The sequence below is a fragment of the Branchiostoma lanceolatum genome, chromosome 4, assembly GCF_035083965.1.
Source record: "Branchiostoma lanceolatum isolate klBraLanc5 chromosome 4, klBraLanc5.hap2, whole genome shotgun sequence".
In the NCBI taxonomy this organism is placed as follows: Eukaryota; Metazoa; Chordata; class Leptocardii; order Amphioxiformes; family Branchiostomatidae; genus Branchiostoma; species Branchiostoma lanceolatum.
Genome location: NC_089725.1, coordinates 27,374,944 through 27,397,764, shown reverse-complemented (window position 1 = coordinate 27,397,764; position 22,821 = coordinate 27,374,944). Strand labels below are relative to the sequence as shown.

General features: G+C 44.4%; 3 protein-coding genes across 7 annotated transcripts in view; all 3 read right to left on the bottom strand.

Annotated features, from left to right (window-relative positions):
- Nucleotides 1–3,712, bottom strand: part of LOC136433786 (serine/threonine-protein phosphatase 2A 56 kDa regulatory subunit gamma isoform-like) — a 34,993-nt gene extending 31,281 nt beyond the window's left edge. For 4 of the 5 annotated variants that reach the window (XM_066426292.1, XM_066426295.1, XM_066426294.1 and 1 more), the window contains exons 1-3: nucleotides 3,488–3,712; nucleotides 3,199–3,264; nucleotides 2,758–2,926 (exon numbers count right to left, since the gene is read on the bottom strand). In XM_066426292.1, coding sequence (XP_066282389.1) covers nucleotides 2,758–2,926; nucleotides 3,199–3,264; nucleotides 3,488–3,697 — 445 coding nt within the window. In that variant the 5' untranslated portion in view covers nucleotides 3,698–3,712. The remainder of the gene's footprint in view (nucleotides 1–2,757; nucleotides 2,927–3,198; nucleotides 3,265–3,487) is intronic. The other variant, XM_066426293.1, reaches the window with a different exon arrangement.
- A 578-nt stretch (nucleotides 3,713–4,290) lies between these two features.
- On the bottom strand, nucleotides 4,291–11,620 carry LOC136433784 (interferon-induced GTP-binding protein Mx3-like). Its single transcript, XM_066426289.1, has 13 exons — nucleotides 11,302–11,620; nucleotides 10,630–10,782; nucleotides 10,037–10,191; nucleotides 9,646–9,784; nucleotides 9,108–9,306; nucleotides 8,867–8,945; nucleotides 8,267–8,389; nucleotides 7,586–7,757; nucleotides 7,150–7,382; nucleotides 6,517–6,636; nucleotides 6,242–6,364; nucleotides 5,967–6,053; nucleotides 4,291–5,219 (listed from the first exon to the last, which is right to left on the bottom strand). The coding sequence occupies exons 1-13, from the start codon at nucleotides 11,504–11,506 to the stop codon at nucleotides 5,079–5,081; spliced, it is 1,929 nt and encodes a 642-aa protein (XP_066282386.1). The 5' UTR covers nucleotides 11,507–11,620; the 3' UTR covers nucleotides 4,291–5,078.
- Nucleotides 11,621–13,814: 2,194 nt separating this feature from the next.
- LOC136432007 (uncharacterized) lies at nucleotides 13,815–22,762 on the bottom strand. Its single transcript, XM_066423019.1, has 8 exons — nucleotides 22,395–22,762; nucleotides 20,293–22,037; nucleotides 19,632–19,815; nucleotides 18,987–19,152; nucleotides 18,528–18,645; nucleotides 14,994–18,200; nucleotides 14,534–14,716; nucleotides 13,815–14,006 (listed from the first exon to the last, which is right to left on the bottom strand). Exons 2-8 carry the CDS (start codon nucleotides 22,030–22,032, stop codon nucleotides 13,815–13,817), a joined length of 5,790 nt encoding a protein of 1,929 aa, XP_066279116.1. The 5' UTR covers nucleotides 22,033–22,037; nucleotides 22,395–22,762.
- Nucleotides 22,763–22,821: the final 59 nt, after the last annotated feature.

The following is a 22,821-nucleotide window of genomic DNA, read 5'->3' as shown; positions in this document are numbered from 1 at the left end:
CCTTCCGTAAACTTGTTTGTGCTCATGGCTTTTGCTCTTCTTTGACCTTATCAGATAAAGTCTGAGTCACTGCTGGTGAAACTGTAGCCTGTTATCAGTGCAGCACATACCCCTTTGCAGAGACCTGTGTTACTTCTCCTACCAAACCTACATTGCCAATAGTCTGAATCTTCCCATGTAAACTGCAGTTTTAATTTTTTCTCATAGTCTGAAAATGAGAAACCTGACATGATTTAAGGTTTTAATGCCTGAGTGAGTCTAACAATATATCAATCCTTGAAAAGAGTAATGCCCTGTGTCCTTTTGCTAATTTCATTAACCTTCAGCCAAAGCATTATCACTATGAATCAGTCTAACACCTTGAAGCATATTGAAACTTTGAGTGGTATGTGATCATGTGAGAAAAGACAGTTCTGACAAAACTTGCTCTCTTATCCTACCTTCAAGGTAAGTTTCCTGACAGCTGCTTTCCATCTGAAAGGTCACTGCACCCAGAGATTTATTGATTAAAACAGAACAGAACAACTTTTAAGTTAAATCAGAATAAAACAGTTATCAACTTATTGGACATGACATCCCTACCAGGGTTGAAAATGACTTTTCTCCTGCACAATAACTACCATACACACCCTCAGAAAAGGCCACGACTCAGGAACCACTATAGTTCATTTGCACTTTTTCAGTGTGACAAAAACAAACCTAACATGTAGTTACAGATTAACTTTGATATATTACAGATGCTTCAGTGACAGCGGTATGCCATGGACACAGCCAGGTTGATTCAATACAGTCACACCTGTAGAAGGGACCACTTGATGTCTTCTACACACAATGACCACCTGGCCAATATGACCACTTTTTGCTGGTCCCTTGGAGATAATTCTCCCAATGACAGAAGCATTAAGATTAATGGATATAAAAAACCTGTCTATAGTAACCAATAGTCCACATAAACCAGATTTTCCCTGAGTGGTCTTGGCCAGTTTTGACTGTACTGAGATGTTGTTGCCATATACACACGAGCAGACCCTTGGATCGGCACAGATCATCCCACAATCACAACCTTTTCACCAAAAAAGTCCTCTCCACTGTTGACAAAACCTCCAGTCACTTTACATGCAGAACATTTGAAAGACTCATGGACACTCGATCGCAGACTTCCATATTAGGTCAACTGACTCTATGGCAACAGAGTGTTCCCGCCCTTGTTTGGAAGTCCTTAATCCACATGACCTATGACCCAGGATCAACCCTTGACCTTCCAAGACGGCTACAGTTTCATTTCAACAATGCGAAAGGGTGTCATTCATACTACTATGTCAGTTCTGGATGGGGATAGCATACCATGGGGGACTGGATACAGTCCAATCATCAACTCACACCACAACAGTCAATTGACCCATTTCATCCAGTCAAATCTGCCTTTCCAAAACAGCTGTTGGAAAAATGACATAATGTCACTCACTTAACATGTTTCTTTTCATTGATAACCAAAGAGTTGCTAAGCTAACAGAATTGCATGCATGTGTTCTCTCTGTATTTTACTTTATCATAATAATGAACTGAAGTTATACACAACTGAAGCAAGGAATAAAATACATGCAGCGGGCCTCGTAATACTTTCACCTAGTGACCTACGGTACATACAATTTTACAAGTTGTCAAAATTTTCCACACCATTTGTTAGATACTGTACTTGATTTTAGTGGGGCTTTATTTTATGTGCCAAGATGACAATGGGCAGGACTGGTGTATAAATATGTCATCACTTGACATACAATATCTTGTAAAAAAATGGAATGGAAGAATGGAATAGGCACATACTATACATTGGAAATGAGTATTTTGTTTTCATTCTGGAATGAAAATAAACAACTGATACTGCTGTCATCTATGTGTTTCTGGCTCAATGAAGAATTTCAGTAGAATATCTACACTGCTTTCAGTTTCATGTGATCTTAGAGAAAATATGAGTGATCTTAAGTTCTAAATCATGACATCAACATCCAGTTCATACGCATGGGTTGGATAGCATAGTGGTTGATTATTGATAACATGGATCTTATTTTCATCTACAAATTTTGAAAATCTAAGTTTCTCTAATTATCTGCTATCTGCAGACTGAAACTAGCTGTTTGACTCCTAAATACATTCATGATTGTGTGGTTTCTTCCTCTATCAGTTCCCCAAAATTGTTCCCAACAAAAATGGCAGTTACACTAGATCTAAGTCTGACGTGTCCAGGGAATGAGCATCAAAATAAACGTTGCAAAGAAGTCTGAACATTGTACAAAAAAATATGAACAACTTGCAACCTATAAATATTCAGGCTTGATGTTATGAATCACATTCTGCTGGATGCTATGAATCAGATATTGCAGTACATATATTTAGAGCCATACTACATGTATAACCACACCAGCATGTAATCACAATGACAACTGTAAGTGTAAGAACATTGGCATTATGCTTGACATCTTCGAGTAGCGTTAGTCTTAAGTTATGATTAAAAGTCACTTTCTTTCTGAATTCTATTCTGTGGCCAAGTAAAATCATGACATCTCGATTTCCGACTTTTGATGGCTCTGTTTGAAACACTTAACCGTTACATCACTACACTAACTTATTCCCTGCATTTGCAGTTGAGACATGCAGTCTCCAGGTAAGTTTGGTGAAACTAAATTTCAATTCAAACCCTGACTTCATTTGTTGTTGTTGTTGTTGTTTTTAATTGAAGAAAAATACTTGCTGACTCACCCTTGAGCGCAGGCAGCTTCTGTAGCTCCCTGTTCTTGCTGATGTTGAACCTGGACGAGCTCTGTCGCTTGTCCTTCTTGACCACATGTTGCTGTCCGCCGGTCAGCTTGATTTTGGTGAGCTGGGTGGGAGGGGGGACGTTGTTGGTCGCCGCACGGTTTCTGTTAGCCTGTCATATAAACAAATACAACACACCCCGTCCGAAAAACTGTCACTACTCTTACACACACAGTCTCCACGCCTGCGTTACGACTACAGGAAGAGGGTAAGGGGAGGATATAGGGTCTTCGTCTTTACAGTTTGTGTGGGGGTTAGGTTATCAACAACAGAGCTAATCAACAATGGGGCCACTGGTAGTAAGGGCGCCGCCATGTTTGATCAGACACGACCCACTTCGACACAACTACCTGGGTTGATATGGCAAGTCTTGCCACCACTTACCTCCTCAGAGTTCTCCCCTCCTTCTTTTCCGGAATTCTTCGCCCCAACGGCATTCTTGGAAGGAGCCTGCGGAGCGATACACGGAGAGAAAATGATATCAAAACCAACGATTCATGCGCCCTGTTGAGTGTTGCAAGGAACGGATCCGCTCCGGGAACCTCAACCCGTAAACAGGGTCTCATTCCAGGCGCAAATCCGCCATCGTCAGCCACACAACGTCACCGTTAACTATCCCTACGTGTAGATTATGATATCAAGAACGTTCGGTAAAAAGATGGTTGAGTTTTACCTTCTCCTTCTTGGTTTTATTGGGCATGACTTGTGTAGTTGTGGTGCCCTTCCTCCGCTCTAGTGTGCACCCTCGTAATTTGATACCACTAGGACGGTCCGCGCGCGCGCAGTGGGGCACGATCCGCGGCACGTGACGCCGGACCTGTGCACGAGCGACATCTGGTGTGCTGAGATAGTACTGCGGCAGCGGTGCTGTGGAAATCTTCATGTGCGGGTGTGCGGGTGCTTGTGATACTACGAGTCCTACATGAACAGACCAGCTCCTCGGCTCCTAATCCGCAAAGGAAATAATTCTGCCAGAGGAACGCTACCCAGTGGTGCAAGTTACTGAATCATCTGAGATCATCTTACAGATGCCAGCAGTCTACTTTCACTTTCTGTCTCACTAGCTCTCACCCTCTCTGAGGCTCTAGTCTATCCCTCAATTCTCCTGTCTCCTGTGTGAATCCTCAGTCAGTGTTTGACTATCTTTGTAAGATACATCAATTCATAGTCCCAGGTTGATGTAATTAACTTAAGTAAAGTTAACGTTGCATGATACTAAAGGACCCTAAAGCTACCTTAAAGTAACATCAGTCCTTTTTAATGCCAGCAGATGGGGGGGGGGGGCAACTTTTTAAACTAACACATTTTTCTTGCAGAACATGTCACGCAACATGAAGATCTTTTCTCCAATACTCGTTTAAGAAAAATTATTCAAGGCTGTTCTCCATCATGGCACACGGGCTAACATTGGATCTCTATTAAACTAACCAGTATCATTCTGCAGTGAAAGGTAGAAGTGATATGGCAACGCCACAATCATGTTTGAATAGACTGGTTTATTGGAATGCAAAGCAGTCAGACTCACCAAAACTATAACCTAAAGGCTATATTACAAGTTTGGCACAAATTTGAACATGTTTAAGTACAATTCCTTGATACATTTGATTATCATAAAACGTTTTCTATGCATGCACTTGATTTCTATGATTCTGCTATATTATGATTATAAAAACTTAACCAAACTTTCATATTATAACCCAAACAAACAAGACATAGTGATGAATTCGAATTGGATTCTCTTTAATATCACCACTATGTCCACTGATGAATACTAGTATGCAAATAACATATCACAGATGCACTCCCTAGATTATTATTCAACCCAAGTATTTTGCAACCTAGATGCAGCCATGAAATAAAAAATTTGATCCATTTCCCCTCAGACAGTCCAAAATGAAGATAACACACCAAAATGCAAACATTTCACACACAGAGGTGATGTACATAGATTGCAAGTTCACACATCTCCGTTCTTTATGATATCCCCATTGATGGTCTACATATATCTGTGTACATATATGAATATATATATATTTCTCTGTCTCTCTCTCTCTCTCACTATTATATATATATCATATCATATATATATGTATGAGGTGGTTTCAATTTAACCCGTTAAAACCCTTATTTAACCGGTTAAATTGCGTTCATATTAGGCTAAGAAAGCTGGTTTAATTAACTGGTGAAATATTTTTATTTATTCAACCGGTTACGATAGGCTTAGTACATGTATGAACGGGGTCTTATGTCCTACATGGATGACATCAGTTGAACTTGGCGAGTTCCTGGTTGGCCTTCAGCAGCCTCTTGAGTTTCTCCTCCAGCATGCTGCGCCGTTCTGCGCTGTCTGGGTCCTCCTCTAGCAGCTTCAGGGTCTGGTCTGGATAGGCTGCCATCAGGTTCACCTGTCAATTAAACATACCTATAGTTACCTTTGCCAAGAAGGTTAATGTTTGGTGCCATTTTTGGATATGTGTATATGTGTATATGTTTGCAATTGTATATTTGTTTGTTTGTTTGTTTGTTTATGGACAGCATAGCAACTCAAGAAGCTGTGGGTGGATCTTTATAATACATGTATTAGGTAAGTGGGGAGGTGTCGGCAAAATCAAAGTTCCATTGTGGGCTTCCCAGCGGCTTTCTCAGGTCCTGCAGCAGAACTTCCAGTTTCTGCATCTCTTTCAGTATAAAGTATTCCTCTTTTAGTTCATCAGGTGATCAGCAAAATGCAGAATGTCCACTAATACACTCCACCTGGTCTAGTTGACCTTTATTTGTTGGTGTACCTATATTCATTACGTTTAAAATGGGCTATTCAGGGGACATACCAAATGCAAAATCGGTAATACCACCGGAATTGCAAACTTGAGAGGCTCAAGTGTTCAGAACGCTGTCTAAAAGCTTCCATAATCATACATCATACCTGCAGGGTGCTACACAAGAGATCTCTCAAACACAGTTACATGTACAATATCACAATATGTAACACGTATAAACGGTAACTATAATGTCTAAAGCATCTACATAACGTAATATAACTTTCATGAAATTTCAGCATATTTCACTTTCTAATCATGTTTACCAAATAAAACTGATATTTGATATCTGGTAATACATAGTGTCTCTAGTAGTTACTGAATGAATAAACTTACCTGGGAAGTGATGTCTTTTGTGAGGTTCTCCAGAAGGTGCAAGTTTATGGCCATTGGTATCATGTCTTTCATACGCTGAATGGCAACCTGAAGGTTTGATGAGACAAAAGGTACCCTCAGTAATTCAGTTATCTCAACCTTAGACGCGTACAATCGTCTTTGTTGGCAACAAGTTGGACTCCGTCTCCTTTAATTTTCTTCCACATCGTTACAGTCTTATCAAAGTACCATCATTACAGATAAGCCTGCGAACCTCAAGGCCGGTCGTATTTTACCTTGAAATATGAATAAACAGTCATCAGCATCTGTTCAGCCTCCTTTGCCTCATCAGCTTGCTGGCTCTGAGTTCTGCATGCCGACACCAGGGACCTGACAAGTTTGTCTTTTGCCTCCGTTTCCTGCAAAAATGGTCCACATGGCAGTCAGAATGCAGGCATAATTGTCCAACTGGCGACAGAAAATAGAACTTAACGCTATACACTCATCCCTACCTGACATCTTTTAAAACAAATTTAACGTACTACATTTGATTTTGTATACTCTGACTCACTGTAACACTCTGGATGAAGATGCTGTCCTGTGTGAACACGAGTTTCTCCATTGCGAAGATCTGGTCCACGGCTTCTTCTGCCCTTGATGTATGTTTTAGACGGAGCTCATTCATTTTTCCCTGAATGTGATGAACAACAATTCAATCTGGGTGAACATTTTCATGTTAAACCTAGTCAGCTGACTTTGATGAGAGCAAAACAACACGAGGGACTTATTGTAGTTTTCAGCAAAGGGTTGCTGTGCTGACTTCATGTGGTACAAGAGTACCTTACTGCTGTTATATATGGTGTTGTTTCTCAAATGGTAGAATTGGAATACACTGTAACCTTTTACCAAGTTGATATAACTTAACCTTGCTATCATACATAATCAAGATTGCTCAACAAGTACTAGTACTAGATCCACTTGCTTTCCTGTTATTTTGTGGTTGCAGATATAATAGGTTTTTGTGGTTTTGGATTGGCGGTTGAAATAGTTCTGTTGTATAGTAGTAATACATTGGAAAAGCAAACTTTCAAAGGTTACCGCAAAAAACACAATTAGTTTCAAGATTGCGTCAAAGAACAAATGGTAAACAGACAAGACATCACACGTTTAGTGTGTACCAATTCTATGTACATGAGTCCCATACCTTGATCTCCCAGTTGAGCCCCTGGAACGCCTGAAAATGAGCATTCGACAGTGCTGTAGAGACACTCTCCACCAGCTCACTGACTTCCTGCAGGCACTCAGACGCAGGATCCTTGAAGTTCAGCAGGTGTTCGCGGATGATGGCCTCGCAGACAGGGTAGCACATGAAGCGGGGCAGCTCACGGCCACGGTTCTCGATGATTGCATTCTTTATTGCTTCCAGCATACCGTTATCTATAGATGATATATATGAAAAAAAAAAACATTGAGGGACAACCTCTCAAAACCCATCCAGTGTGTACCTGAAGAATTAGCTCAGACAACATTTTGTAATTTTCATTTCACATCATAAACTCACTGCATGTTTTAATTTAGCAAATCATTTGTACATTGTGAACTGCAAAAGAAATAATGAAAAAAAAAGTTGAATGACCTACCTGGCATCAGTTCATTCATAGTTGTTGCAAGCCTTTTATAAGCATCTCTCGCATCACCAAAGAGATGCTTGCGTGTTTTCTTCATCTTTTTCGGACGAGGCTTAGTAAGATGTACTCCAGTGAGGTCCCCCTTAGCGGTCTTTTGCAAGTCGTCTACAAAATGCCGCAACAGCTGGAAGAAAGCAGCACAAAATCTTTGTTAATCTTTTGTAAAGGCACATCAAGATAGTTGCTACTTACAACATTTCTTGTTGAAGAAATTTCTCTGTTGGTAATAATAGGGTATTGAGAGTCTTGCATTTATGTCTGGATCTAAGAGGTTAAAAATATCAGGAACACAAGCCAAACTGACTTGATCAAATCACTTGGCTGCTGCATCATTTCCATTCCCATTTTTGTTCTTGAAATTTGCGGAATCATTTGGCCTTTGGATTAGGCTACTTAACCAGGAATCTAAGGGTTATGGGTTCAAATCCTTAGCAGTGTTGAATTGTGCCATTAAGCACTAGAAATCCTACCATACCTATTGATAAAGGATTCAAGCCAGTGTGAGTGGTTCAGAACCGTACATGTAGACTGGGTGGTCTCCTCGTATATACATTGTATCCCGAAAAGGTGATAGGCACACGTTTTGTCTCTGCTTCCACAGTTGTACTACATCTCCATAAACAAATAACTTACATCTGTGAGAAACAGAATCCTTTTATTGGGTTCTTGTGGGACACCCACGCCCATGTGATGGAGGTCCCGACGAGTGGCTGCCAGCTTGGTCTTCACATCTTCCTTCAGGGATGGGATGGATTTCTAATGAGGGAAAAAGATCCTTTCATTTTAGTGCGTGACTTCCCATTGAGTCACATTTGATATACTTTGATAGTTACATGAATGACTGTGAAAGTGTACACTACTGTGGTAGGTGGAATTAAGAGGGTAGTTTTCTGTCCTTTTGTGCCCAAATCATCCCTGTGATTAGGAATAGGGACTACTAGTATTCTATTTGCCTTCAGCACCATGGACAGCTCCATATCAGCACCATTGACAGTCATTTCTGCTTGTGTGCATGCTGTATTATTGTCCATTGTAATGGAACCGGGTGAGGAGGTGTACTTTTTTTACGATTGTTTTGTTTGCATTGATCCCAGGCCAGGGGTCTGCATTCATTAGATGGACATGCCAAGTTGTCTCTCCCTCCTTCTTCTTTGTTCTACCAACAAGGTTTATGTCCATTTCCCCATGAATAGTGCAACAATTTAGGGAAAAAGTTGCCAAAAAATAACTTACCTTGATCTGTTCAACCAACTCAGTTGACAATCTCCCAGCAAGGGTCTTGACTCCTGCCTTCTTCTCATTGTATACAAACCTGGATTTTTGTAAACGTATATCAACAAGGTTTATTGGTAGATAGAGAACAAAACTGGAGACTAACCATCCTTTCAGGGACCAATAAGAATATTATCATACATTTTATACTTTAAAGGAAAAATAGAACTACTACTAACAGTAACATGGCCATGTTACTTACTTGAAGTGTTCGTGGGACTTGAAATAGCTCTGTTCCTTGTCCATAGCCTCTTGTAGCGACATCCCTTTGTCAATGTCCATCTGTCCCCTGCACTTGATGATGGTGTACCCCTTTCTGAGTTTGTACTTTTCGTTGTTCAAAATCTCCAGGACACCCTTTTCTGTCCCAAGATCTATCAGATCAGGCTTAGTAAGAACACCTGGGCAACAGTGGGGAAAATGATCAAGTCAAGTAAATGCCTTCATTTTTCTCATGGCCGCTTTTAAACAAGGTTGAAGTGGAGGGGGAGAGGTCACGGATAAGAGTAAGAGAAGATAAACGTTTTTTTTTAAATATCAGATACTGACTTTGTTGATGAGTCCAAACATCTTTGACATCATTGCCTTGATAAATGATCTGTTATACATAGTATACTAGTATAAACAAGACCTTGAAACGGTCTTATTATGGAGAAAAAGGGGACAATACAGAACATAGATGCAATTAACAGGGGACAAAGGATTGTTCTATTGTTTAGTAAGCATTTTAGTAAGTTTACCCAGAGTCCTGCTCCCGTCCGTATCCACCTCCTGTGCCATCTTCAGAGCCTCAGTGGTAGCGATGTCCACGTTACATGGTACCACAGCCAAGATGATGGTGTCCCTCTTCTGAATATACTTGCTGATCAGATCTTTAATCTGTGCAAAGAAATATCTCAGTACTTGGACGACTTAGAGCAGTGTATCTCATTTCACAAAAGCTAAGGCCTTCTTTCACTAGTTCCCTTTTCACAGATCGACAGGCTTTTACATATTTTACGAATTGTAGCTTGTGTTTGATTAGGCAACTACACTAGTAAATGTTGTTCGACATGCCAAGGGTTATACTTTTCATGCTTGTTAACCTAAAACACCACACCTCCAAAAGCTTTGTGCAAAGTTTAAACTTACCTGTTGTCCGATGTCCATTGGCTGCCCTTCCACTGCAATGCGTGCAATCCCAGGCAGGTCAATCAGGGTCAGGTCGGGAATGTCCGGGCTCTCCACGTCCAGGGTGATCAAACTGTCACTAATGCCGTTGGTGGTACCCGCCAAGTCATTCTGGGCTACAGTACACCAAATGTTACAAGGGCTGTTCAGTAGAGGTTTCACATGTGCATGCATGGCCCGCTTATGGTTATCGTAGAAAGCATATCTCTAACTTAATAGGTCACATACTTATTCTTATTGCTGGAGTGAGGTGTAATAGCGGAGCTGGGTGAATTCAGAGCTGTCACCACGGTCGTGAATTCTTGGTGTGGTCTTAACAGTTTTTTTTGTAGACTAATTTCCTATAGACCGAGAGGAGAGAAGCTTGTCACACTTATTGGTATCAAAACTATTAATTTCTCTAAGTTGGTGGAAAATTAGTCAATATGTTGAATTGGAAATCGGGGTGGAATCAACGTGGTAAGGGTGAGGGAAGTGAATTGTTTAGCAGCTTTAATAAGAAAAGAAAGAATAGAGGGATTCAAGAATAAAAATCTGAATAACAAGGAACTCACCTTCCTTTACAGCTTCTCCCACATTTCCCGGTGTGTCCACATCGAATCTTACGTCTTTCTTATCTTTGACATAACGGATGCATCCCTTCCAAGGGGCGCCTTTTTCCTGGCTCTTTTTCAGACGTAACTCCAGTGGACACCTTGTCACAATCCCTGCAAAGCCAACAGGCAAGACAAAATTGTATTTTTCGCCTCGTTATTAGAAATACACGATGATACAACCGCGGAAGCTTTTTACATATGAAACATTATCAATACAATAATTAATCATTCTAAAGTAATGTCTGCCAAAGGTGTTATTGAAACCGCATGGGCATGACATAAATCAACTTGAGGGACCACATTATACCACATTTCAATATGTGTTAATATAAGATATAAATGGTTTTATCTAATTAGTGTATCAGTCAATCATAGACCATGCACACTCCCTATCTTTTTTATTCAAATGAGAAGAACAGACGTATTGGCGACGTACTCAAGTGGACAAACTTATATTAGCGCCACCACTAAAACGCATATACACAAGACAAGAAGGTGAAAAGATGAAAATACAAACTTGTGGCAAAACAAGATGCACTAACTTATAACAACATATGATAAGGTAACAAATAACGTAGAAGCAAATCTAGCCTATCTGAACTACTACATGATCACGATGCGTTTACATACCGCTGCCCCTGGGAAGTTGTACACCTGAGATGGCCTCCAAGGTGGAACTCTTGCCGGCGCTCTGGTCCCCGATAACCACCACAGAGGGCAGGGAGACATCCCGATCCAGCCCGTTGGCCCTCAGCTCGTCCACCAGGTCGATAAAGGGTCGGACCTTCTCCTGGTAGTTCAGAGAAAGCGGCAAACATGCGTTTCCCGCCGCCATTCTTGCTGGTTTGCCCGTACTGCTGCCGGTATTAGAACGTTGTTTTCTGCAGCTGGACTCAAGCTTCAGTTTCGTACCGGAAGAGGTGCGGTTACTAGGCACGCGGGGAGTGGTACTGAACAAACAATGCCTCTAACCGATCAAAAAAACCATTGACCATGACACTGACGCATGGTCTGGGGAAAACCGGTTGTTTCGATAGCCTCCATACCTGGCTTCGCGCGCCAGTTCAATGTTGCCATGAACTATTTCTGTTTTGCCGCTTGCAGTGATCTTGGGTCATGTTGATATTGGGGCGACAGCCTCCACCAGAATATTGCAACAATGAAGACAAACAGTGCTTAATGAGCCAAATGTAATTAGATAACCAGAACACCACATTGTTAAACTGGAGCCTGTTATGTAGGCTATAGTTTCGGTCATTATAATGATCTTTGCGTCATCCTGACTCTTCCGGGGGCGGGACCGAAACTTTCATGGTTTCGGTGAACCCAGTTTCGCTGTTAGTTTCAGTGTAGGATGTGAAACTTGTAGGTGAAACGCTTTTACGGTTGGTTAAACATCATGGCTGGGGACTTAGCGTTAATGTGGCGTGATGATATATGATAAGTTTATTGCAAGTTCTTGCCCGTAGGCTAATTGCAAGTACATGTAACATTAAAGGACGGACAGACAATTGGTAACAATATAGCATGTGGCTATTCTAGACTAAATACTAACACTAAATTTTATTTTATTTGGGGTTGACTTCTTTTTCCGAGACAGTGGAAAACGAATGATCCCACTTTTTCTGTAATGTGTGGGTCTTGTGATGTTAATAGGAGAGTAGTTTTCTTTTGGTCTGTAAACATGGAGAAATTTGGATGGAATTTGGTGACCTCTTTAAACAGCGCCTTTCTTTCTTGATCGTAGAAGGGGCAACTTGAAATAAAATGTGTTTCGTCTTTCACCGTGTTTGACATGCAGTATTTACAAGTTCTTTCGCACACAGGTAACTTTTTGTACCGCCCTCTCTCCATATATCATTCGAATCATGCAAAATCATAATCAAATTACTAAGTATCTCTTTATTGCATATTCCTGCCCAAAAGGGCTAAATGTAGTATGTAATGCAGAGCTAAAAACCTTAGCCCATGGCCATGATGCATATCTTCTCTCCTCTTAAGAAACGGGTAAACACGTACTTTCACAGTGTTTTTGAGTGCATCGGTATTGGAGCATGACATCAGGAATTAAAACGTAGTATTTTGCTGAGTATCTGCATGTTGTGTCTAATTATAAGCACAAACATTGGCACAACCCGACAAATTGATGAATTCGCAAGCAAGATAACATCGTCACCAGTACACAAGTGAACTAAATGTGACTATAAAAGAAGGCAAAATAAGTGACAGTCTAAATGCGTGCTAGACAAAAGATTCTGTTCTGGTATAGTCCATTCAAGTTAACATGCAGCTACCTTAATCATATTCATATGTATATAAACGCATTTGGCATATGTATAAAAGGCATGAATTTGTGATATGTATACATATAAAATATATATGTATAAACACATTTAGCAGCCCAAATCCACATGAATTTCGTTCATTTTCTTTCAAAGTATTACACATATTCACAACTTCCGGGTGTTATTTGTCATAACTATCAGAGCATGTTAGCCTTATTCCAGACGACTAGAGGTATATAATGTATAACACCTAAATGTATTTACATGTAACCCAATGCAAATACGACTGTTTGTGCTTCTTCCTATCAGTATTACATGGAATGATCAGCTATTTATTGTTTTTAACATTTGGTAACAGGTCTTTTAGCGTCACCGTTTCTTTACAAATACAACATTTAAAAATATATTTCTTGGCTGAATGTTTCTACAATCTCGATGCTATATAATACATTTTGTACAGTTTGGTGGCATGGTGCACGTGGATTTGTGATCAGGGTTGTTAACTCGGAACCTGGAGGTACTGAGTTCGAATCCCTGACAGGTCCCGTTGTAGTGCCATGGGAAAGCAAATCTCCTGTAACTGAGTACCTAGCTTCGGCTAGGGATGCCCCTCGGACAGAACGTTAAGTAGAGGTCCCGTGTTTGAGGAGAGCCACTCATAGGGCACGTTAAGGAACCCGCCACATTTATCGAAAAGAGTAGGGATCCTTCCCAGTGTGAGTGGATCAAATAAATCTGTCCGAATATAATTCTTGTACTCTTCAGTCTTCAGTACACACCAGGTGTGTTACGCCATTAGGCGGTTTTACCGGCTACATGCAATGCAATGCAATGCAATGCAATGCAATGCAAACAAATTTACGGATACAAGGTGTCTCCGAGTTCGAGACAAAACTGCCAATACTCCCGCGCGAAGGCCTCCACCTCCTCGGGGCTGGTCCAGTCGGGCAGGGGCGGGATGACCGTGACCTCCTGCCGCTCGGGGATGACGCTGATGAAACGTCCGTTGGAGTCCGGGCGAGAGTACTCGCACACCTCGGTCAGGCGTACCTGACATTTAGAAGAACAAGAAGATATGGCTCACTTTGGTTTGGTTTGGTTTGGTTTGGTTTGGTTAGGTTTGGTTTGCACAAAAATATATAACAAGGGAAGGCCCTGCGGAGACCAAAAAATCGACATTAACATATGCTGGCCAAAGTATGCGGAAAAGCTTACACACAGACGCGAGCACAGACACACAGACATACTAAAAGCAATACCAACTTTCTACTAATGACGGCGGTCGCTGAGCGACCAAAATAGGATTTGTGTGACCCTTGGTTTTATAATTGAAACATGGTGAATGATGTAAAAAATATGTTTTTTTCAAGACAACAAAAGGCACAAACTTAAAAACATTCGTGCTGTATCTAAGATTTGTTCAGCGACCTGTCAAATATTTGGTGGAAAGGGGGTGTTACGAAGGTAACGGATAGAAACATTGCTGCAATGATTGTTACTAAAAAGTATGTGTTTGAACAACGGACAAAGTGATCGGTCTTTCATACGTCACTTAATATTTCAAACGTCGCCCTTACCTCCACCTCCGTCCGGAAGCGGCTGTGCTGAACGTCACCAGCTGCCCGGAACCGCCGGATGAGCTTTCTCCGGGCGAAGTGGACCTTGCCTATGTAGGCAGGGTGGATCTGGAGGTTCGGTTCTCCATGGAGGCCTCGAAGGCCATAGCTGAATAACGTGAGGGACAAGACACATTGTGGTACCTCCTTGGACGCGGTATGAATTGAATTTCAATGCATAAAGGCTGATTCAAAAAACCGTAAGACAAAGTTTGTAACACGTCGATGAAGGTTAGACATCTAGGTAATGATACACACATAAACAATTGCTCAAGCAACTGGATAAAATTTTGAATCAGTCAAACGTTTCAGACAGAATCCGCTGTCTTTCGTCAATAACTAACGGGAAAAGGTTTGTAACAGCCCACTCATGCACACACGCCCAAATAAAATACATATTCCTAATAGGTGAGTGAAATACCTGTGCCCTTGCTCCAACACTTTGTAGTCTGGGTCCAGGAATTTCTTGTACGCCTCGCTCTTCTCCAATTCGTCTCCCCTCAGAATGCGACGCGACTGAAGCTTGAAGCGGATGTCGGTCCCGAATGGATAGGCATGGCTCTTGGTCCAACGCCATCCACTTCACATCGGGCTGGCGAAACTCGAGGAAGTTCAGATCCTTGTCGAGGATGATGGTGTTTTCCACGCGCCGCTCCAACCTACACGACACGTTGTATTTCTCTGTTCGCGTGAACTCCTCAAAGTTGAACGTCTCCATGAATTTCTGCAGGACGTCCCTCGTGGCCGCGGACGGGATAAAAGACTGACGCATAAATGGATCTATAAAGGGCCTTCCCCTCCCCCGTCCTCCTCTCTCCTTCCCCCTGCCACGCCCCCGGCCTCTGCCTCGGTATGAACCACGGGAGTCGGCGCTGGCACCGCTGAAGAAGTCATCAGCAGTCCGATGACCCTTGTTCAAGTCACGGTCGAACTCTTCAACGGTCATCGTTGGCGACAAATGTCCCGTGTTGTACACGTACACGTTGCCATAGCGAGCGATCGCCCGCAGTTCGCCATGCATTGATTCGGTGTATTCATCGTTTATACAGTTACCCTGTCGCTGCAAGGTTTTGAGGAATAAATCAAGATCGGCGCCGTCCTTCCACGTATTGTACTGCTCCCTTTCCAACAGGTAAGGTGATGATACTACCTTGTTGTCATGGTCGGGATTTCTCTCCCCATGATAAGGCACGAGCCTAATCTTGTCGTGTGGCGATGTAAAGCCTTCAGACACTATGATGTGGCCTCCTTCTACGAACGATTTACGAAGATCGAACGAGGGCACGACATGTTTTGATTTCATTTCCATCTGTTCGACCTCCTCTTCGAGTCGCCTGAGCGCCTCCTGATCGCCCCACGCCTCGAGGATGAGGCCGACCGTGTCGCGGAACATGCGGCGCCTGATGGCGACCTGGGCTCCCGTCTTGTCCGAGAGGCGAAATGCGTTGAACTCTTCCGAGTGCATGACAGAACCGAAACTTTCCCGAGACAAGTTCAGAAGAAGGTGGCCTGGTGTTGTCATCTGCTTGCCGAGAAGGCCGAGCACACCGGCAGACTGTGCCACGTCGTGGTAGGCGTGCAGCATGTTGTCTCGCAGCTTCTTCTCCTTAGCCTGGGAGATGTGCTCAAGCAACGGACGGGATCCCCTCATCGACGGATCTGGTAGCGTCAGCAGCTCCCTCTTGGAGATGGAGCTGAAGTGTTCAAAGAACTTCGGCAGCAAAACTCCATTAACGGTGGACTTATCACCTTCTGGTGGCATTGAGTGGCTGCCTATGATGATCGCCTCGCTTTCAGCCTGGACGTCAGGGTCTAGGACCTTTGGAATAAAGCCGTGTGTTTCTGAGAAGCTCAGAAACAGCAGAGTGAGAACCTCCTCCGGGACGATGTCGTCTCTGCTCTTTCCGCAGATGCGAAACTTCCGTGCCCAGTCCATTAGTACGTGCAGCACCGCCAGTAGGTCCGGCCGCCGGGCAGTGTGGAGGTTGATGTAAGCAGACCTCCTCAGGTAGAGCAGCGTGGACGTGAGGTGGACTGTCGACTTTGTTCTTGGTGCTGTTTTAAACAGAAAAGTCAGTCCTTCTCCTGCTTTGACGTGCGTGGCGTCCTTGAATTTAGATTTGACTACATTGGCAACTGTGCTGAGCATTTCCGGGTCGAAGACGTCTTCCCCTACGCCGCCCTCTCGTGAAATAAAGATTTCAACTGTTGAGTTGTCGTTACAAACCCTCGTCAGACCGGGACCTATAAGGGTGAGTTTGACGCCGTCCACAGCTCGCTCAACTTCAGTCCGTATCTTTCGAAAGAGTTCTTCCTGTTTCGTTCGGGCCTCTTCGATTCGTGTGAGCTGCAAATGAGAGTGTCCCATTACGCTTTTTGATATGGACGCCACGGCCTTGTTCGTGTCTTCCTGGTAGACTTGTTCTGGTTCCAGACCGTAAGTACTCTTCTTCAGACCTCTCAGTACGTCATGCACCACCCAGGGAAAGCTGAGAAGTTTTGGCGATGCACCTTGGGGTTTGTTGTCGTAGTCGTCAGAATAGGTGACCATGTACCAAGCCGAGGCCTTCTTCAGCTGTTCTTGCTTACGTCTGTCTGCTGACGAGTCCTCCTCTTCGAACTGCTTGAAAAACTCGGCGCGAGTCTTCCTCCAAAGAGTCTTGAACCTCGCCCTGACGTATTCAGTGACCTCGAAACGTTCGTTCTTCAGGAGACCCAGTCGCTGTTTGACCTTCAAAATGCAGCCTGACACCACCTCTCCCTCACTGCTTATGCCATACAAAGACATGATAGACCTTAGCTTGGTGTTGTAGATGTTCAGTTGCGTCTGTGCATCGTCCGTATAAGACTCAAACCCCTCGCGGATCAAGTCTTGGTCGACTCCGTCGTCCTCCACAACAGGGTCAGGGCTGAAGAGCTGAGCTTTATCCAATGCCTGACACTGGCGGAACAGCTTCCCGATGATCTTCTCAGACCGATATTGTGGCTTGTCTGATTTCATCATGAAGTCGGGATACTTGTCGGGTCTGAGGTCTCTCTTCAGCTCGGGGCACTGGCCGGTCTTCGGGAAGTCCACCGCGTCTGAATGGAGCCGGGCTAATTCCATACACTTCTGTGAGAAGATGCCCTTTGTTTCCTTGTCCGCATGGACGAGATGGGCGTTTGCAATCAGCCCCAGCTGATCGTTCCTGATGTACTCGGCAAAGAACTCGATCATGTCCGACACTTGTACGGGCCGGCCAAGAACTTTCTTCGGCTGCGCGGTGAAGTCCATGGCTGGGATGTTCTCTTGCGGCAGGATGAGGCCTTCTCTCCACGTCACGAAGTACATGTCGCCGTCCAGGTCCGACCCGGACATCTCGTCGGGGTGGGGACGAGGTCCCCGCGAGGGGAAGACGATGCAGTCGACCATGTGGTGAAGCTCCGGCACGTCCACGGCCGCGAACCTCCGCATGTCTCCGGGGTGGAAGCAGGGGTTCTTTGTGACGGTGACCTGGCCTTGATGGACGACTTTCTCGGCCTGTGCCTTGTCTGTTTCCCGTGAGTACTGGATGAAAACTTCTCCGTACTGTAACTTGCCAGTTTCGTCCATCGTCCCCATCATGATCCGGCCCTCTCCCGCAGGTAGCTGAAAATTGGGTGTCACAAAATCGTTAGCTGTAGCATAGTAACACGGTGGTGAAGATAACATGCTATCCTCTTTCTAGGTGCCAGGTGTCCTCAAAATGTGAAAGCATAGGACGTAGAAGTTTTGTTTTGTTTTGTTTTGTTTTGTTTTGTTTTGTTTTGTTTTGTTTTGTTTAGCCTGGTCTACGATCTCGTCTAGCTCAGAGTCGCTCTTTTGATCGCTTTTCTGCCAAACATTTGACAGGAAGAGGGCCGGAAAAGGCCGGAGCTGGCCGGATAGGATGGATACCAGGAATTTGTTACTCTCATAGAATTGAAAAACCCTTACTTGTATCCTGGTTCGCCGGAGGAGTTCGCCCATCTGATTCCGGTAGACAGCCAATAGCATCGACCGGAAGAACGGTTCCGTAGTCAGAGAGATGCCACTTTTGTGGAGGGCCTGGAAACTATAAGAGTAGGAAAATGAATTAGATCGATATGGTTTGAGAAACAAATGAATTGAGAATGCTGTCAATGTTGCTGTATTGACTATTTAGAAGTCTGACCAAGGTCATGGGCTGAATTGGCCTGTCTACTTTGTCAGGTATTGCTTTTCCTCCTTCGCTATGCCATTCTTCTTAGTAGTTCAAACAATGGAGTACACAAGAAAACATGGTTAGGAAGTTGTGGTAATATTTTCCTTATCGCAAGACCTTAAGGAGATACCAGCTTGAACATCATTCAAAGTCTACTTCAAGGTTTGATAAAGACTGGACGTTTACCGTTACTTGACTGAATCCATACATACTTAATTCCCACCCGGGCACCGGACAGCGCCTTGACAGCCGCCCAGTCCAGGAGCAGCATCTCCGCCAGCTGGTTGAGCACGCGCTCCTGTAACTTGAAGAACTCCTCGTCAGGCACGCCGAGACCGGACAGCAGTGTGATGGCCTGTCTGTTCAAGCTGAGCGTACCTGTAGGGTAGGGAGTCATCACCATTATCACAAGTTCATCCGGGAGCCAAAATGCAATCAGTCTAGTCTGACGCAGTCTGTACCTGTTGTAAAAAAACTGTTGTGCCAAAAGGTATTCTTTAGGTTATGCTGAACAAAATAAAAATCAATATCACTTCTTCTAGAGCTAAGAGCTATCTGCCACCGAAAAATCAAAATCATAGCATGTCCAGAACATGAGATTATTAAAAACCAGCTCAGCTGCAGTACCATCAGAGCCGCTAGGGGTCCCAAAATTGTACTTGCCGCTTGTTTTGTTGACACCTACCCACACACTAAATATCATACATATCAACAGCTTCTTTAGTTATCGATGTGTAAGAAATGAATTCTTTATGGGATACATTCGAGAACTTTTTAGAATATTTTCAAATCAATCGCAGTACTGTACTATCGGCGCCACCCTTGAGGCGTTGCCAAAATGTGAATAATGTCTGCACCTGGCGTAGTTACTGACGTGACCTCGAGAGTTTTGTGCTCCGACTCGAACTTCTTCATGCTGTCCCGGATGTGGATGAGGTCCGTGTCCCCCAGGGTGGGATCCTGTGCCAGCACGCCCTTACAGCCGCCGTACCGGATTTGGAAGGCAGAGGGGACGGGGGTGACACCCAGAGCCTCCGCGACCTGTCAAATGTGAGCATCTTCAATGAATAGGTCATCTAGATACGTAATAGCTATGTGTCCAACCAAGGACTATTTTAATCCCCTTGGTCTAACATCAATACAGTGGAAGCCTGTTAACTGGTTACTATGTTACTGACTGTAATTCAGGGAACTGTATAGGTTTTCAAACGCACCAAACCATTCAATCAATTGTAAACACAAGGCATAATTGTATAGCCCACTGTAGACGCATAGTTAAGTGTGTTGTATGGGATTTTGTCTAACTACAGATAAGTGGCATTTACTGTATAACGGGATGTGCACAAGCTTATGTCACTTATACTCTAGCATGGAAACCAGTTGTTTCTCGGTTGTTTCATGGAATTGAAAATTAGTAGAAACATTGTATTACCTTTGTATTGGTTTGGATCATACTAAACTGACTTACAATTAAATAAACTTACAATTAAGTCAACAAAAATAAAGGAATCACAGTACCTTCTCAGCAAGTGGGGCGGAGATCTTCCCGATGCCGTCGGAGAACGTGTACTTCCTTGAACTTGACTTGACGTCATTGATTAAGGCGACACTTCGATCCTCGACGCTGACGTTGACGGCGTCCCGAGAAGAGGAGAAGAACTGCCCCAGTCGTGAGACGTAGGTGGCCACGCAGCGCTCGTGTGACAGGTCACCCATCCAGGCGCGGATATCCGACGTCGTCGTCTCGTCCTCATCAGTCGCGTACATCCAACACCCGTGCTCCCTCATCTGGCTGTTTGAGGATCCGAGATACTCGAAGTGGCGCCTTCCGATCGTGATGCCTCTCTGGAGGACGTCTTTCACCCGTGTTGTCACACACTTGATGGAGTTAGGGTTCGGAGCCGTGAGCTTGTTGAAGTCCTCGTCTCGGAAAGCGACGCGCATGAAGTTGTCTACGCCGTACTCTCGGACCACCCTGTTCTCGACGATGGGCTCGGGTTTGAGGAACAACATTTGCGTGGGCGTGACCACCACCTTTCTCGCGTAGACGTAGTGGTCGGGGAGGTCCTCTGCGTCGTTTTGGCCGACAGTGCGTGCCACCTCCAGCTCTGTTTGGAACGCCGCCGCCAAGTCACAGAAGCAGTCGCCGTCGACCCACGCGTCCGCCACCTGGTGAAGGGCGGCAGCTGTAGCTATGGGGTCTTGTCTCGCAGCTGCCTCCACGCTGGAGAAAAAGGACGGCAGGGCACGGTCGGAGACTTTGTACCCCCTCGACAGCAGGCAGCGCAAGGCATACGTCACAGAAAAGTCCGCGAAGTCTTTGACTTTCTTCAGACCAGTTGTCGCTCGAGGTGCCGTTTCCATTCTTGTCGAGGAAAAGTAGACGTCAAAGCCGACCTTTTGCAGTCTGTGAAGCACGTCCTCTGTGACGGAGCCGTCCGCCGAGCTGTCGGTAATGTGCACGGCTAGTACCGAGCTGGAGCCCATGACGTCTGGAGTGCAGGAGGAGAAGGATAGGATCCTGTCCTCTTGGACGTACGTTTCCTCATACATGTTTGTGATTGTCTTCGTTTTGAAACACCGCGGCACACTATTGAGTGGAAAGAACAGCGTCGTGTCTTCTCTATTGCGAGAACACACGAGGACGAAATTCTCAATGCCGGTGTAGGGGATGATGAGCTTCTCTGTCGGACCTGGGACGTCACTGTACGGAGAGTCGACAGACATGTACACGGACAAGGACTGGATGTCGTGCTCCAGGTGCAGCGAGATGTCCAGCGAGTCGTCATCAGACGCCTCCGTCCAGTGGCTGATGTAGGTGCTGTGGTCGAGGAAACACCCGAAAGAGACATTGGCCACATCTAGGACTTGCAAAGACGTGAGTTGTGTCGGCTTGGGTGACGATCGCTCCATCGTCAGCAGCTGATTCGGGGGGATCTCCAGCCAGTAGGGCTTCCCCGCTTCCACGGTGCCGCACCATTGCTTGCAAATGGCGGACATGCTCGCTTCTTGGGACACAAGGGGGGCAAATGTGATGACATGCGACCCGTCCTGCTGGGCTGAAGTGTCATGCCAGGTGGAACTCCGTGTGAAGTGTAGGAACGCCTCTTTGACGTCGTCCTGCGACCCAGGACTAGTGACGTTGTGGACCTTTCCTTGAAGCGTTTGTGCCTCCCGATCAGTCGGTGGGGTCGAGAGAGAAAGAGCCTGCAATCCGGCTGTGACATTTACTTCGCCTTCGTCTTGTTCTACCTCCATGTCTACTGCAAATATTATTCAACAGTTTTAATCTAGTCCCAAGATACATGACCATACATCATAAACTACGTACTTCTAGCTTAATATGCTGACAAATTCTCCACCGCGCTGGGTGCTGCATGGCCGCTAGGCTAGCTATGGCCCCGCGGCTATTTACAGGTAGCGTTACTCTCTCCAGCGTTGCTATGGCCCACCCAACGAAAAAATCAACACAGCTAATGAATGGTCAAAACGCGCTGAAACAGTTTACTTCGCTCGATTGGCAATATGCCCAATGTTACACTAAAGTTCAGGAGCAGAACATTAACACGCTACTGATCGATAATATTCTGTTCAAGATAGAAATCATATCATATTCTGACCTGTTGTTTTTCAACTCAGTTTGAGGCACGGTTCCAATGTTGACGTAACGCGATGTTTCGTGCACTTGAACTAGCGCTAGCTCTGCTGGCAAAGATCTAATACCTTCTGCACCTTGCATACGAGAACGGCGCTGCGTCAAAGTATCGGTATATCCACTGGGACTGAGACTAAACGTAGCCTCTGAAACTTAAAGAAGGAAACCTAGCTGAATTGAACGAAACCAGGATAGTTTCGGTCCCACCCATATATGGCACCGAAACCACAGGGTTTTCCCAATGCGTCATTGCGGGAGTTTCCACCAGGTGACAACTGCATAAGAATTATGCATTGTAATAGCAGGCTCACTGAAACTTGTATTACACGTGCACATTAAACCTACGAAACTACATGGTTTCCTTTTGGGGCCCAGAACCACAAACACGGAAG

What these genes read in the sequence shown, in the direction of transcription:
- LOC136433784 (XM_066426289.1), bottom strand. Translation starts at nt 11,506, where the DNA reads ATGGCGGCGGGAAACGCATGTTTGCCGCTTTCTCTGAACTACCAGGAG. An exon ending in GGACGGGAGCAGGACTCTGG is followed by an intron (nt 9,307 to 9,645) that starts GTAAACTTACTA and finishes ACTGTTGCCCAG; the next exon opens with GTGTTCTTACTAAGCCTGAT. An exon ending in CAAAAGACATCACTTCCCAG is followed by an intron (nt 5,220 to 5,966) that starts GTAAGTTTATTC and finishes TTTAATTGACAG; the next exon opens with GTGAACCTGATGGCAGCCTA.
- LOC136432007 (XM_066423019.1), bottom strand. Translation starts at nt 22,032, where the DNA reads ATGGAGGTAGAACAAGACGAAGGCGAAGTAAATGTCACAGCCGGATTG. An exon ending in CACGTCAGTAACTACGCCAG is followed by an intron (nt 19,153 to 19,631) that starts GTGCAGACATTA and finishes CCTACCCTACAG; the next exon opens with GTACGCTCAGCTTGAACAGA. An exon ending in GTGTTGGAGCAAGGGCACAG is followed by an intron (nt 14,717 to 14,993) that starts GTATTTCACTCA and finishes GCGTCCAAGGAG; the next exon opens with GTACCACAATGTGTCTTGTC.